At 39.5% G+C, this 15,274-nt stretch overlaps 1 protein-coding gene across 1 annotated transcript in view; it reads left to right on the top strand.

The window, feature by feature from the left end:
• Positions 1–14,903, top strand: part of STX7 (syntaxin 7) — a 25,394-nt gene extending 10,491 nt beyond the window's left edge. The window contains exons 2-9 of the mRNA XM_009870821.1: positions 4,172–4,241; positions 6,123–6,213; positions 8,686–8,823; positions 9,461–9,513; positions 10,246–10,336; positions 10,976–11,048; positions 12,028–12,110; positions 14,664–14,903. Of these exons, the coding sequence (XP_009869123.1) occupies positions 4,172–4,241; positions 6,123–6,213; positions 8,686–8,823; positions 9,461–9,513; positions 10,246–10,336; positions 10,976–11,048; positions 12,028–12,110; positions 14,664–14,756 (692 nt within the window). The 3' untranslated portion in view covers positions 14,757–14,903. The remainder of the gene's footprint in view (positions 1–4,171; positions 4,242–6,122; positions 6,214–8,685; positions 8,824–9,460; positions 9,514–10,245; positions 10,337–10,975; positions 11,049–12,027; positions 12,111–14,663) is intronic.
• Positions 14,904–15,274: the final 371 nt, after the last annotated feature.

Raw genomic sequence — 15,274 nt, 5'->3', positions numbered from 1 at the left:
GGAATGCCACAAAAGCAAGTGAAAAGTCTTCTTACTAATGCGGTGTTGATTCTTTTTAACATAAGACACATTTTCAGGTGAAGAAAGTGAGATTCTTTTCTTTTCCGTGCAAGAGAGCAGTTGTTTGGAGAAGATGTGTTTTGCTCACATGCTGCCCGCCCAGTTCCCCAAGGGGACTTGCCTTCTGCGGTGGCTCGTTGCCAGCCCACAGCTGGCAAGGTGCCGCTCCTTCAGCATTGCGATATCAGCCCTGAACGAGCTGTTGATCTTCGCTATATGCAAACATCTACCCTGATCTTAAGCCTAGAAGTGGCCGCAGGAGTTTGTGCACCTCTGACGGAGGCTGTTGCCGTATCCTGGGGACTTTGGTGAGGAGCGCCTGCGTGCACAGAGTGTGTGACCTTCTGCAGCTCCTGAGCAAAGTCCAGCAGCTGGCTGTACGTGCCCAAGGAACCTGAGCTGCACTGTCAGACTTTGCAATGCAATGGATTAAAAACATGCACAAGGTCCAGTCGGGCTCTGTTACAGGATTGGTAATGCCCAGAATGACAGGAGGGGCTTAGTCATATTACTCCTGTCTTTCAGAACTCCTTGGGAATTTGGGAGAATGGGGAAGCGGGGAAGGGAAAACAGTAAAGAGTGAGATAACCTATGAAGCTGTCAAAACTGTGCTCTGATCTTTGGTCCCTGACTGTTATCATTATATTTACAATGCAGAGCTAGGACTTTGCAAGTTGGTTCTAAGCCTTTGGCTCTTGGGGACACTTGAATGTTACTGATGGGTTGAGAGGCACCATAACAGCTACAAAGTGCCATGACATGCCAGCCTAAACTGGCCACAAAGCCGGTTAAACCTAGGAGGTGGTATCCCTGTCAATACCACCATCAGCAGTAAGGCGAGGAACTTAGAGGCCTCTATCTTATAAAAAGTAATCCCAGGTTTCTAGCACTTCTGCTCTCCCCCTTCAGTGCTTCCCTGCTTATTTCCCAAATGAGGCAGTGGAAGGAGCCAGCAGAGAGGTTTTTCCACTGTCTAGCCTTCAGGAGGAGAGGTTCAGGCTACCCTACTTTTCTATTGAGGAAAGCAAAGGATATTGACTTTTATCTAATAAGTTTCAAAACCACTTCTTGCTTTTAATCAAAAATCTCTGTGTGTGCATGTGAGGGAACAAGACACTTTACCTGTGTGATCCAGATGGCAATGTCTTAAAGCCTGTTTTAAATTTGATTTTTATCAATAAATCTGTACGAGTTCATGAGTCTGGACGAATGTCTGTGGTTTAGATGGTTTTGTCACTGTATACACAATGTTATTACCTGTTATTGTATGCACAATGTTGTACTGTATGTCTGAAGGAGTAGTAGCTATAGCTACAGTAAGAATTCTTTAAAAACCCAGGCCAAACCTAAAGAATTATGAGACCATGAAGAAATATATTTTTTAGCCTGTATACACTCCAGCATGTTTATATTGATCAGGCACTGGGATGCACTGCCCAGGGAAGTGGTGGAGTCACCGTCCCTGGAGGTGTTTAAGGAGAGGCTGGGTGTGGCATTTAGTGCCCTAATCTGGCTGATGTGGTGGTGGTGGGTCATAGGCTGGACTTGATCTCAGAGGTCTTTTCCGGCCTCAACAAGTCTGTGATTTTCATGTAGGAGTACAAGTGATGGTTTTCTTTAAGTCATCAACCTGCAGGTATGTACTGTAAATGAAGATTTCAAGAAGGTCAGCTTCTCTCCTTCTTGTGTTATACTAGTCTGACCAACTTAGTTGTGGATTTTTTATGAAGACACCTTCAGGAGTGCTGCTGAAGATTGAGCAAAATTTTACTTTACTATTCCACCTTTTTTCTGTTCACTCTACCTGAATATGCAGTATTTCAATTCTCAATACAATATACTTTTTATGCACAAAAAATTAAAGAGAATGCGTTATTTTCCCTGAATGATAACATTGTGAAAGATTAAGATGGAAGATGCTAAATTACAGGAAGCCCAGAAAAATAGGTATCAGTTCAGTCTTTGGGGTTTTTTTTCCTTATTTTCTTTTTTCCTCATGAGATTTGAAATCTTATTATCACTTTGTTATTTTGATGCCTTCTTACAGACTTCTTAGTAAAATGTGTTTTAATTTGGTGCTGAATTCTTGAATCACAAGACCTGAACTGGGATGAACTTCCCTCTGCCTAGAACTGTATAGCTGACCAGCTACGTGGTGCTGGCTTTTAATTTCCCAATTATTTTCTACTTGTGTTCAGTTTTAGAAGTAGGATAAACATCTAATTAATCTGGAATGCAAATGTTTTAAGTATAGGCTTTGCTTCAGAGAATTTTTCAAGGGAGAGCCTTTCTTTAAGCGACAAACTTCTGTTTTCGTTATTTGCAGTTAAATAATGCATCTCTAGGTGGCAGTAGGACACATGGATATGTTTTCCTTCTGTCTGCAAAAGAGCTGTTGACAGAATGCTTGCAGTTTCATGGGTTTTGTTGGTGTGGTTTATTTTATTCTCCCTGTAAAAGTATATACAGGATCACTGAGCTCCTTGGCCCTTGGATCAGAAGGAAGAGTGCCTTGGAACAAATAAAGAATAATTTGTGTTCAGTTTTATAGATACCAAAACTTCAAACTGTTGAAGTTGACACCAGCCAGTTATCTTTTTTTGTTGTTTTAAAACAACGCGTTACACTGAACATGACAAGAAGGCTTAATTACCCAAACTCGGTATTTATCAGCAGGCGTGACCAGCTCCAGCTGCCCCAAACTGGTGTTTGGTGGCAGGTGACGACTGCAGGCATCCTTCAAAAATTTTCACTTCTGTTTCGCTGCTTTTTAGCTCAGTTTAAAATACAAGCTGCTTGAAAAAAATTCTACAGTGCTGTTCCCCTCAGCAGTTCTTCTAGTAGCTTATATGACTGCTCAGTTCCTCCAAAGACTTGTGCCTTGAAGTATTTGACTTTTACCTCATGCAAAGCTTGGGACTAACTTTCCTCTTTTTTTTTATCATTACATGAGCGTGCACAGAAGGAATTGGCTGTAGCAGTTGTCAACATCAGGACCTTATGTAAAGCAGTTTAGAAAATCCAATATCATCCAATTCACTGGAGACTGATTATGAAACAAAGATTAGTATAAATATTATGACTAAAAATGTTCTAAGGAAATCCATTTTTTTCTAACTGCTCTGACATAAGTCACAGGTAGCTTGCTGCTTCTTACTGAAGTTCTGTCTGTTGCAGATCTCTTCCATAGAAAAAAAATGGAAAAATACTCTCTTTTTTTTATGATTTTCTTCATTACTTAGAGATGCCTTTTACTGCAATTTTAATTGTATTCAGAAAAATATGTAGGTGAGAATCCCACGTACTATAATACCATCATATTTTCTACTGCCCATGTGATACACCAGCCTGCCTGGGGAGGGCCACAGAGATGCAGAGAAGACAAGTTACTCCTAGATGAGGTCAAGCAAAAATAAGTTACTTTGCATATGTGTTCTTTCATTTTAGAAGATGTGGGGGTGTTAAGCTGAGATAAAGCATGTCAAGGATATTAGTTTTGCAGTGTGATAAACTACATATCTGTGGAATGTCTTTCCATTTTTGTCCTTACTTTTGCATGTGACAGTAAAGTATATTAAGCTGAAAAAATAAGGCTTATATGATGTGTCACCTTCTGTAGTTCAAAACTAATGTATTTTATGAAATACACTTAAAAATCACTGGTGGTTTGTATCACGTGTTTAAAAATGGAAGTATATTCAAAATTACAGCTTAAACCTGAGCACCTGACTTTTTTCTTAATGTACTGTAAGCCAGTCTTTCATATAACTTTCCAAAATGGCACATGTAAAATGTGATTAAATCAGAATAAGAATTGTACTGTTTATTTTAAAAATTAGTATTAAAAGACCTGATTTCTGCTTATTATAGTGAAATTGTTAAAGGATCTTTACATTGTCTGTTTTGACCTAAATACTTGAATATATTCCCATCCTTTGTAAGAAACCCAAGGGGGCTTGGTTTTTGACTTGGCAGAAAAATGTTCACTGATTGTTCTGGCAGTTCAGTACCAGTTTCTGTCAACCTTTCTGGCTTTAGAATTGTCAAGCAAAAATGCATAAAATCAAGCAGGAATTGTCAATGCCCCATTAAAATTTCTCTTCACAAACAGCTGCCGAAATACAACGAATACTACATCAGCTTGGAACACCACAAGACACTCCGGAGTTGAGGCAACAGCTGTGAGTACTTCACAAGAAAATGTCTAATTTCATTGCACTGTAAACAATCTCCTGGTGGGTGATGAGGTGTTTTTTTGTTAGGCAGAGTGTTTGATCTTGCCGAGAAAGGCAAGTGTAGAGAAATACTTGAAACTTAAACGTTGAGATGCACTTTTTAGAATTAATCTTGGATAGTCTGTAAACTAGAGTCAGCCGGTTTGCCCGTGTGTGTTGCCTGCAGTAGCAATACATCTGTAAAATCTCTACTGTGTGTCAGGGAAGGTGGCAGGACCAGAAAGCATTATCACTCTAAAACCGGTCCAGTCAGCTCTTGAAATCTGCCTGTGTAAGGTTCAAAACATAATTATGATATTGGTGGGGTTTTTTTGTGAGATGAGATACAGTAATGGATGATCATAGAATCATAGAATGGCCTAGGCTGGAAGGGACCTTAGAGATCATCTAATCCAACCTCCTTGTATGATATTATAGAATAAACGCGTACAAGAAGTAATAAAATAGCAGAAGTTGAAATCAGGCTCCAAGGCAGATACTGTGCTATGGTTTACCTGAAGGTGGACTTTCATTAATACACCAGTAGCAGAGGCAGTCGGCTGCTCTCCACTTCTCTGCACGGTCTGCTGATCCAATATGATTTTATTTTATTTTTTTTTCCATTAAACTCCTTTACCACATTAATCTCAGCGTCATAAAAGCACACAAGTGAAGTGTTGTGCTAACCCTAGGGGTGAGAAAGTTGGCAGTCGACGGCATGGTTCATGCTGCAGCTCTGTAGCTGTTGAGCAGGAGGAGGAGGCGTGTGCTGGACCAAAGGTGTCATGTTCATTTGATGTGAAAAGCCAGTTTGCTTTACAGTGTCCTGAGTTCAGGTCCCATAACATTACTCAGCTACAGTCCACAGTGAATATCCTCCTGGAGACTGGGAATAGGTGAAAATCAGCATATACAGTCTATGCAATAATCAGACATGATCTAGGCATCAATTCACAGATAAAAAGGATAGAAGCTGTTGTGAAAAGACATGTTCCAGTCCCTTTGTGGAGGTAATATGTATGGTAAGCTTCTCTGAGTTTTCATCTGTCCCTTTATCACGTGTCTGAACATTCGGCCTTTTGTTTCATGTTGGTACCTATCTGAAGAGTTATTTGATAATTTTAAATATTGATGTTGATTGTTTGTTAGTAGCTTTCCAGATAAAACTTTTCTATATACACGGGGGAGGAGAATGCAAAAGCAAATACAGAGTTTAAGTTACTCCAGGTGGGGAAAAAAAAAAAAAAAGGAGATTGATAAAGGAATGTGTGATAATATCAAAGCAAAGAGACAAAAATCCCACAAAACAGCTCTTTTTTTTTAAGCACTGTTAAGGCTCTTAGTAAATAATGAAGTTTCAGCTAAGTCTGTAACTACTGTATCATGGGAGAATATAGATCTTTTTGGGCTTCACAGTAACTATCACGAGTTGACCTTTCATGGGCTGTGATATTAGAATTCTATTCAAGCCACTGTATGCACTTCCACACAGAAAATAACTGATCTTATCTACAGTTACTCTGAACTCAAAAATGACCAGGTGTTTTCAACTATCAATAGCCTCAAGAGGACCATGGAAAACGTGTTTAGTTATCCATAACAACTAGAAACCTATTACTGCAAATTAGGAAAACAGAGAGGAAAAAAAATCTCAGAAAGAAAAGCTGATTAATAAAGCTGTCACACTAAGGAACACACAATGATGTCATGCCTTTGCAGTGAAGAACAGAATAAAGATGGCTTGATGCACTTCAAAGAAGCCTTTAGTACTGCTGCTTTTCTGATAATCAGTGAAATTCAAACAAAGTAACCCAATGGCCTCTAATGAAACTTTGTACTTGGTTTTAGGCAACAGAAGCAGCAATACACCAACCAGCTTGCCAAAGAAACTGACAAGTACATTAAAGAGTTTGGATCTCTGCCTGCAACAAGTGAACAGGTATAAAACCAAAGAGCATGGCTTGTTTGACTGTCATGTTGGCTCATGTAAGGTCTGCATGCCTGTTTTTATGCTCCTTACTGTTTTTTCAAAGTGTATTTCGTTAGTCAATGCATTTACACAACAGGGACACTTACAACATAGGAATATTTTGTTGCAGTCTGGGCTTGTTTCAAAGTTGGTTTTACGTATCAAGAATGAGATAGTTTGGCTGAAGTGACAGGAATTGAGGTAATGCACTGTGTCTGTGATTTCAGGTAGCTGGGAACTTTATAATCTTTTGTAGTCATGTGAAGTCTGACTCCTTAGGCACTCTGACTGCTTCCCAGGTCAAGAAATTGTGTGCCAAAACTGCTTGCAGGACAGGTGGCCAGACCTCTTCACCCACTCTCCAAATGATTTGATTATCATAAAATCGTAGAATTGTTTAGGTTGGAAAAGACCTTTAAGATCGAGTCCAACCATTAATTTAGCACTGCCAAGTCCTCCACTAAACCGTATTCCTAAGCACCACATCTACATGTCTTTTAAACACCTCCAGGGATGGGGACTCAACCACTTCGCTGAGCAGCCTGTTTCAACATGTAACAACCTTTTTGATGAAGAAATTATTCCTAATGATCAATCTAAATCTCCCCTGGTGCAACTTGAGGCCATTTCCTCTTGTCCTGTTGCTTGTTACATGGGAAAAGAGATAGACCCCCCCCACCTCACTACCTTCTTTCAGCTAGTTGTAGAGCGTGGTAAGATCTCCCCTCATCCCCCTTTTCTGCAGGCTGAACAACCCAACTTCCCTGAGCTGCTTATCATAAAACTTGTTCTTGAGACTCTTCACTAGCTTCTTTGCTCTTCTTTGGACACACTTCAGCACCTCAATGTTTTTCTTCTAGTGAGGGGCCCAAAAGTGAACACAGGATTCAAGGTGCAACCTCACCGGTGCCAAGTACAGGGGGGCGATCTTGTCCCTACTCCTGCTGGCCACACTATTCCTCATACAGCAAGATGCTGTTGGCCTTGTTGGCCACCTGGGTGCTCTGCTGGCTCATGTTCAGCCACTGGCTGTCCACCAGCACCCCAGGTCCTTTTCCACCTGGCAGCTTTCCAGCCACTCCTTCCCAGGCCTGTAGGCTTCCAAGGGGTTGTCGTGATCCAAGTGCAGGACCCAGCACTTGGCCTTGTTATGCACAGGAGGTCTGTTCCACATCACGCAGAACAGCGTATGTGCTATGCCTTGTCCACAGATTTTTTTTCTTTCTTAGGAGAAGTGGACAGGAGCTGTTGCTATAATAAATTGTGCAGTCTTTAAACTACTTCTTTCCCAGGTCTGTGTAAAATATCATCAGGACGTGGTGTGAAGTGGTCGTTGTCATTAGCACACTTCGGTCTGGCATCACATGGTTTCTTATCCTAGTGAAAACTGTTGCTTCAATAAGGAGGGAGCAACAGGATCCCAAAAAACATGGATTCAGGTTATCGCCACTCAAACAACTTGCCTGATCTGTGGCTGGTTACCAAGGGGCCTTTAGGAAAATTAGTTGTCTTGAAACACTGAATTCAACAGGCACGATCCATGTATGCTCATCCTGTCAACTTGCAAACATCTTATGGAGGTATTCAAACTTGGGCTTGGTTATAACCTCTAATTCAAAGTCTGTTGTGGGTTTTTTTATGGTTTCTGTGTTTCTTGGGGATGGAAAATTGATGTTGAGATGTTTTATTGTTTAATTTTACCCCTTTTATCATGATCATCTTCATCAAATGAAATGCGTAAGTTACAATGAAAAGCGTAAATAATGAAATGCATAAATTACGATTGAACAATGACAAATTACAGCTTCTCAGAAATTTGGAAGGAAGGGTTGCTGTAATGTATACATTTAGGGAAATATGGTGCCAGCTTTCTTGAGTGCCCAGTATTCCTCTTCCTTCCCCTAGATCTTAAAAAACCAAAAGCTTGAAAGGTTAAAAGAGGTATTTTTTTACCTGTTCTTAAGCACTTGAGGGGGGATGTGAACACACTTCTGGATGCAGCTCAATATGTATTTGCAGCATTTTTGTAAAATACATATGAAGTGCCCTATTTTATTTTTTTTTTGCAGCCTTCCTCCCCATTCAGTCACCTTCGCATGCTTTAGCATCTGTGGTATCAAAATATTTAACGCTTAAACATTAGGGTTTATAATCAACAGATAATAAGAAAAGTAGAAACTTTCTTATCCTTGCTTATTTCTTGTTTTCAGCTGTTAAAATAACTAAATTGATTTCCTCTTAAGCGCCTTAAATTTGTGCTGATTTACGTGAACCCAGAGGAAACGAAGGTTTCTCCATTTAGTTGCAAATGATTTTGTAGACAGCCTTCCCTTATACCTATTTAGAAAAAAAAAAAAAAAAGAGAGTATATGCAGCCTGGAAATGGCAGAGCCTTGAGAAGTTTGAGCTCATTTGACTTGGTAATTTTTTTTTTTCCTATAGCGTCAAAGAAAAATACAGAAAGACCGTCTTGTGGGGGAGTTCACCACAGCACTAACAAATTTCCAAAGACTCCAAAGGCAAGCTGCTGAGAAAGAAAAAGACTTTGTAGCCAGAGTAAGAGCCAGCTCCAGGGTATCTGTAAGTATCGGAAAGTGTGCCATTGTACTCTCTTTACAGTGGTGGTGGTGGTGTTCCATGTCATACTTGCCACCACAGTGCTGCTTGCAAAAGTTCTCGTCTGACCACAAATACTGCAGAACATGTGCTAGATGATTTTATAGGAGAGGCTGAATTAAGTTGTAATAACCACCCCCCAACAACTGTGACTTTTTCCTTGAACTTTGTCACGCGGTAATCTTGCAAAGGCAGTTTTTAGTAGATTTTGAAATGCTTTTGCTGAACGTTTAGATTATTCCCACGGGGAAGAATCACTTGCTGTACATCTATAGACAACCAAAATGAAGAAGTGCTGAGAAGCTTGAGATGCTGAGCGTTTCCTTGTTAGCATATCAATTTTTGCCTTTTCACTCTGTTTTAAAGGCACGTTGCTGTACTTGTCAATTTTAGCAGGCAATTACTTAGCTGAGTGTTCTTGCTTGTATTTCAGCTTTATGCACACATAAAGCAAAATCACAATGAGAACATGTTAAATCATGTGTCAGTTTGAAGTTGACGTATTATAAACGTTGTAATATTGGCTCATTATAGAAATGCTGACTGTGCCCCTGTCAGGGCCATAATGTTTTGTTTATGTTTTTAAACACTGATCATGTAGGGTGGTGCTCCTGAAGACAGCTACAAAGAAGGAACACTTGTCTCTTGGGACAGGTAGGCTGAATTTGTTAATAAGTCTTAACCTAGATCAGAATAATAGAATGCCTGCAGGGAAGACAGCTGCCAATGTTTTTAATGTTTTTTCCTGATCGACTGCCTTTTTATAGAGAGAGTTGGGATGGAGTGTTCAGTAAGGCTTTCTTCCCAGGCCAAGTGCAGAGAAAAGGCTTTGGTGAAGTAGGTGGGAAGGAAAAAGAGCAGTTCACGTTGTCTCCACGTTTTTTCCCATGCCTTCGGCTTTGGTCATGTCCCTAAGCTGCCCTAAGTCTGTATTTAGGCTTTCTGAGACCCAAACTCAGGTAAGCAGAATCCAGCCTGTGAACAGAGCGAGAGTGTTAAGTTGTGATAAGGGTCCAATCTGGGATCTCCCATTGCTTTCATATTCTCCAGGAACAACTTCTTAGTCTGAGATTCTGTTTTGTTGGCTACCTTGCTTCTGCCTCAGATGGATATAAACTCTGCAGTTTATAATTCAGAAGAAACTTTGGGAATTTCCAGCCAGCTAGCTCCATGCCGTGTGCAATGTTGCCACAGCAACAACTTCCTGTACCAAAGGTGTGACTGTTGGACCTTCCCTGTTAGCTAGACGAGGAAGGGTAAAAACATGCATTTTGTTAACTGATAGTAGAAAGTATGTGCTGTGTATTTAACTGCCTTTTTATTCTTCTGAGCTATGTCTCGTTGTGCCTGTTCAATTCTGGGTGGGGTTTTTTTGTTGTTTGATAGCCAACCACAAGCACAAGTGCAAGATGACGAAATTACAGAAGATGACCTGCGGCTTATTGAGGAGAGGGAATCTTCCATTAGGCAGCTTGAGGTAAGTACAAGTGGCTTTGCAGCAGAATATGCTTTAAAAATTTCCAAAGAAGAAACATTTTCTAGTGGTGTGAGCATTAATTGCAGACTTTAATCTTGTGGAGTTAAAGTTTGTTTGTGGCGGTGTTCCGTAGAAACTTCAAATATTTACTTTAAGTGTGAAATCCGTGTTAGTAAGACATATTTTGATGCTGTGTTTAACTTCACTGCTTCAGTTACGGAATAAAGAGAGCGCTCATGTGATTGCAAGGACAAAACACACACCATTTTTTTCTGTACCATTTTATTCATTTGGATTAAATGGGTAGCTTTTAAGCAATATTAGCATGAGCCTTTCCCTTCAGTTAAACTGACACAAGTGTATGTGTGTAGAGAAGACCTCAGCAATGAGAGGTCCTGTTTGTGATGTGACATGAAGTGCACTTTGTGCACATACTCATCCTCAGTTCGTTTGATTATAAGCTTGGTCTCGTAGTACCGAAAAGACCTTGCAAGTAAACACAGGTTTGGTGGTTGGTTTTTTTATCCTATAGTGTAACGAGTGAAGAATGTGTACTTAGGAGGAGCAGTATCCGTATCTGAATATGCAGAGATGCTAGAAAATGTTATGTTGATTAGTGCGATGATTGTTTCCTTGCAGGCAGATATTATGGATATCAATGAAATTTTTAAAGATCTAGGAATGATGATTCATGAGCAAGGTGATGTGATAGGTAAGTCAAATTCAAATATTCTCAGTTTGTTTTTTTTTCTCTTTCTCTGGAGAACAGCAATGTAGAACTTCCTTTTGCTGGAAGAATCCTTTAACGATAATATCAATGCTAAAGCAAATCAGTTGGAACCTAACAATGGGTAGACTAGCTGAAGTGACTGCGAGTACATTAAGAAAGTGTGTTTAAAATGTAGTTTAGAACATTACGTGGTTTTTCGTGTGTATAAAATGTCATTGAAAGTAGTTCTTTTAACTGTTTTTACATAAAATTAAGAGTTCATGTGGGGAGTTTTGAATTAATGAATGAATGATCCTGTGCAGATTCAGCAAAGTTTCCTGGTTTGCCTGCCATACAGACAGGTTTATTCTTTTAACAAAATGTGATTGGAAAATATATTTTCTGAGTCTGCTGCCAAGCCATGGTGTTGTCTGTGCCCAGCATATATTTTCAGGGCTTTTTCTATCACCTTAGCCTACAATCTGTTCGTGTTTTTCCAGGAAAAAGAAAATAAATCTCTATCAGTATGATAGAATGCCAAACTAGAGTCGTGTCTCTTTAGGGTGTTTTGTGTGTCTATTTTCCTCTGATTTCATAGGCCTTAGGGCTTTTTTAGTCTGAGCAGGGTTTAGTCAATAGCAAGTTGGAGGACAAGTAAAAGCTTAAAAAAAGAAAACAATAGTACTGAAAGTTTCTACCCCAGTTGATATTTAGGGTTCAGCCCTGTATCTAGAACAGGGGAGCTGTTACTGACAGGAATTCAGCAACTCATTGCCGGGGCAGTTCTGAAATGAAGTAGAGTGTTAAGTATAGGATGGGCCAAACTTCCGTAGTACAAGGTATAAAACTTTAGCCATTGGTGAAGACACCAACATTTGGGGGGGCAACTGTTGCATATGCTCTCAAGGGTATTTCAGCATTTCCAAACCTTTGGCTGGGTTATGACTAATGAAAATTTGAAACCTTTTCTTTTCGAATAAAGACAGCATAGAAGCCAATGTGGAAAATGCAGATGTACATGTGCAGCAAGCAAACCAGCAGCTGTCAAGAGCAGCAAACTACCAGGTAATGTCAATGCCGACAGCTGGTTGTGTGTACCTGTCCTTTCTCAGTAGTCCTGACTTCCACTTTCTTATGCAGTTGAGATTTTGTTTATCAGTTTCCTCACGGTTGTAGACCTAAAGGTTTACATTAGGCTATAATGATATGTCTAGGTCACTATAAAACAGAAATCCATGACCTCTGAAAGCTTATGAAATTAGCCAGGTTGTTTCAGAGCTCTTGGAGCTATACTTTATTTTTCTATAAAACCAAGCAATCCCCTCCTTTTACAGCTCAAGAAGTGAAAGGTTCTTGTATTTGGAGATCAAGCCTCTAAAGATCACTGGAAGAGTAGGGAACATAAACAGGAAAGTCTTCTGAAAATGCTGTCAATTAGTACCATTTTTTGCTGTCTAAAATCTTCTCAAGACTGTATATATCCAGCTTCCATTAATTGCTACCCTGATGCTAAAAACATTTCAAACTCTCAAACTTTTGTGAAAAGCTTTTTAAATACCTTTAAAAGCCACTTCTTTATAACATTTTTGGAACTTATTAGAAATAATCTTATTAGTAATAAATCTTCCCTCTTTAGTCAGTTAGTCCTTAGGCTTTTTTTTTTTTTTTTTTTAATCCTTTTTTTTAATTTCCCCTTTTTGGTATTTGAGCCTTGGGTTTTTTTTTTTTTTTTTTTTTTAATCCTCTTATGTGTGTTAGTAGTAGCCAGGACAGTAAATCAATGACAAAATGTCTGAAGGATTGCATGCTCATTTCAGAAGTGGGAGAGGGAAAGGAGTGGATGTATCCTTGAACTGTACTCTAGGTGGTACTAATTGGCACCTTAATTATGGTTAGTGATTCCTGTTTTGATACTGGCAAAGTTCAAGGGGCTAAAAAACAGTAACAGTCAGAATTTTCTGTGGAAGGTGCTAGTCTTCTGTTCGAAATTTAAAATTAGTAACTTGACACTTTATCTTGAGGAGGAAAGAATGAGTACCTCCTTGATCTCAAAGGTTATTGAGACTTTTGCCCAGCTCAGTGAGTCTTGCGGCAGAGACTAAACACTCTGTGGAGCTGGCTTATGTTTGAACAGATTGAGTAGTTTACTTCAGATTTGAACTTTCCCTTGCTTGTAAACTCATCATTGTTTCAAGACACTGAAAAAAACATTTCTACTTTCAGCAGACTTACTTTGATTTTGGCAACCATTATAACTGTATGGTCTGATCCCTCAAGAAAGGGTTAGAGGCCCAGGCATGCTGGTGGGGCTGAGGCTGCACATGGTTGGTACCAACTCCTGTTTGGGGTTGGACAAGTTGTGCACCCCTCATCTGCCTTGTGGGGTGCAATCCCACAGCAGAGCTGTGTGGGCAAAGCCAGGCTCCTGAAAAAGGATGAAAAAAGAAGAGACTGAGAGTGTAAGGAGAGAACTAGCCACAGATTTTAAGTAGGAAGGTACTCTAGCAAATGGATTGAGTCCTAGCAAGTCAAATGATGAAATAAAAAAAAAATCTTAGCCTGATGATGGAACAAGGGGCAGTGGGAGTGTAAAACTAGAAGAGAATAGTTGAGAAATTGGTAGCCTGGGTCATACTGGTCAGAGAACTGGTAGCTCCAGTGAAGAACTGATACAGATGTAGCTCTCCAGGGAGGGGAAAACAAACAAAAGAAAAAATGCCCAGGCAGAAGAACCTCTGCCAAATAGAGCAAAGCCTGGCTTTACTTCTGGAGCTGTGGTCTCGAATCCCAAGATCGGAGTGTTGTTATCCCTCATCTATCAGCAAAAGCCTGTGAAACCCACTGGTAGTTTCCTTTCCTCCTGTGAAGGAAACCTTCAGATCCCATATCCTTCAGATAAAAGATGACAGACTGCTACCAGTCTTGGGTGCTCTGATGTTTTAAGTTACAGACATGTATCAGAGATGTGAAAGTTCTGAACATGCTCATAACTACACTAAATTGTAGTGTATAACACTGTGTAGTATACTACTGTATAACTGGGTCTCTAGTCAGGGCTCTTCTTTCTTTTTGTTGTTTTTTTTTTAAAGAGTAAGTTGTACCTAAGAAACTTCACAAAAACAACTTTAAATGACTCTGCCAATAGAGGCAGTCAGTCTTCCAGAAGTCTAAAACTGCAGTCCATTGTCCCTTTTTGTAGCTACATTAATAGTCTTTTTTTTTCCTAACAGACCATTTCTAACACTCTCCTTTACAGTGCAGATTGATTGTCCATTTTCTTCTGTGTGCAGTCACCTGCTCTCTCACGTTTTCTTTCCCCCAGTGTTCTAATTATATCCATTCATTATGTTACTGCATTCTCTTTCATAATGTATACCTGGAAACATCACTGAAATCATTCAATTGAATAATATAGCTATAAAAGTAAGCTGTGGATAGCTTTGCTCTTTTTTTTTTCTTTTATTTTTTCTTGAACAACTTTATATGATTTGTTGTTGTTAGTAAGGACACAGTTTAGTGAGACTGCACAAGCAGGAGGATCATAAAAGCATTTGAGTAGTCTTCTGATGTAATAGTGCAGTTTTCAATCAACTTTTTTTTTTCCCCCTCTGTTGACAGCAAAAGTCCCGAAAGAAGATGTGCATCCTCATAATTGTACTTGCTGTTGGAGTATGTCTTCTTGGACTCGTCATATGGTTATCTGTAAGATAAGTCACTGGAGAAAGTGTTGTATTTGATATTTAAATTATGAAAGGAAATTCCCAGTCATGTTTTGCTCATTGTGAAGCTGAGTAAAATAATGGTTCTGTACTTCGTCACACTTACTTTTTTTTATAAGACTTTTGTTTTAACCTGAGAAGTGATGTTCTCAGTACTAGTGTCAGTAAAACTGCCTTGGATGTGGGTACTGTCTTACTGGAACACCGGCCAAGGTCATGAACTGTTTCATTAACTTAAACATAATGACCTCTTAAGGTTTGGGGTGCTAATCGAAATTCTGGTAATTTGTTTTGGTGGGGCAGGTAATTGTCTTTTGAGGTATTGCTAAGTGTTGCTGCCAAAAGAGACTCCTGAATTGTTGCTTAAGGCAATGAATTCACATCTCAATTTAAGTCAGAAATGTCTTTGTCTCATTCTCTTCCGTCCTACTCACCTACCCATTTGATATGGGTGATTCAAAAATGTAGATTACTGAAGTTGGTGTGACCTCTTTTACAGCTGAAGCCTTT

Source organism: Apaloderma vittatum, unplaced genomic scaffold (assembly GCF_000703405.1).
Source record: "Apaloderma vittatum isolate BGI_N311 unplaced genomic scaffold, ASM70340v1 scaffold6806, whole genome shotgun sequence".
NCBI classification, from domain to species: Eukaryota; Metazoa; Chordata; class Aves; order Trogoniformes; family Trogonidae; genus Apaloderma; species Apaloderma vittatum.
The sequence above is the reverse complement of the archived record's forward strand: the minus strand, read 5'-3'. Positions and strand labels throughout refer to the sequence as shown.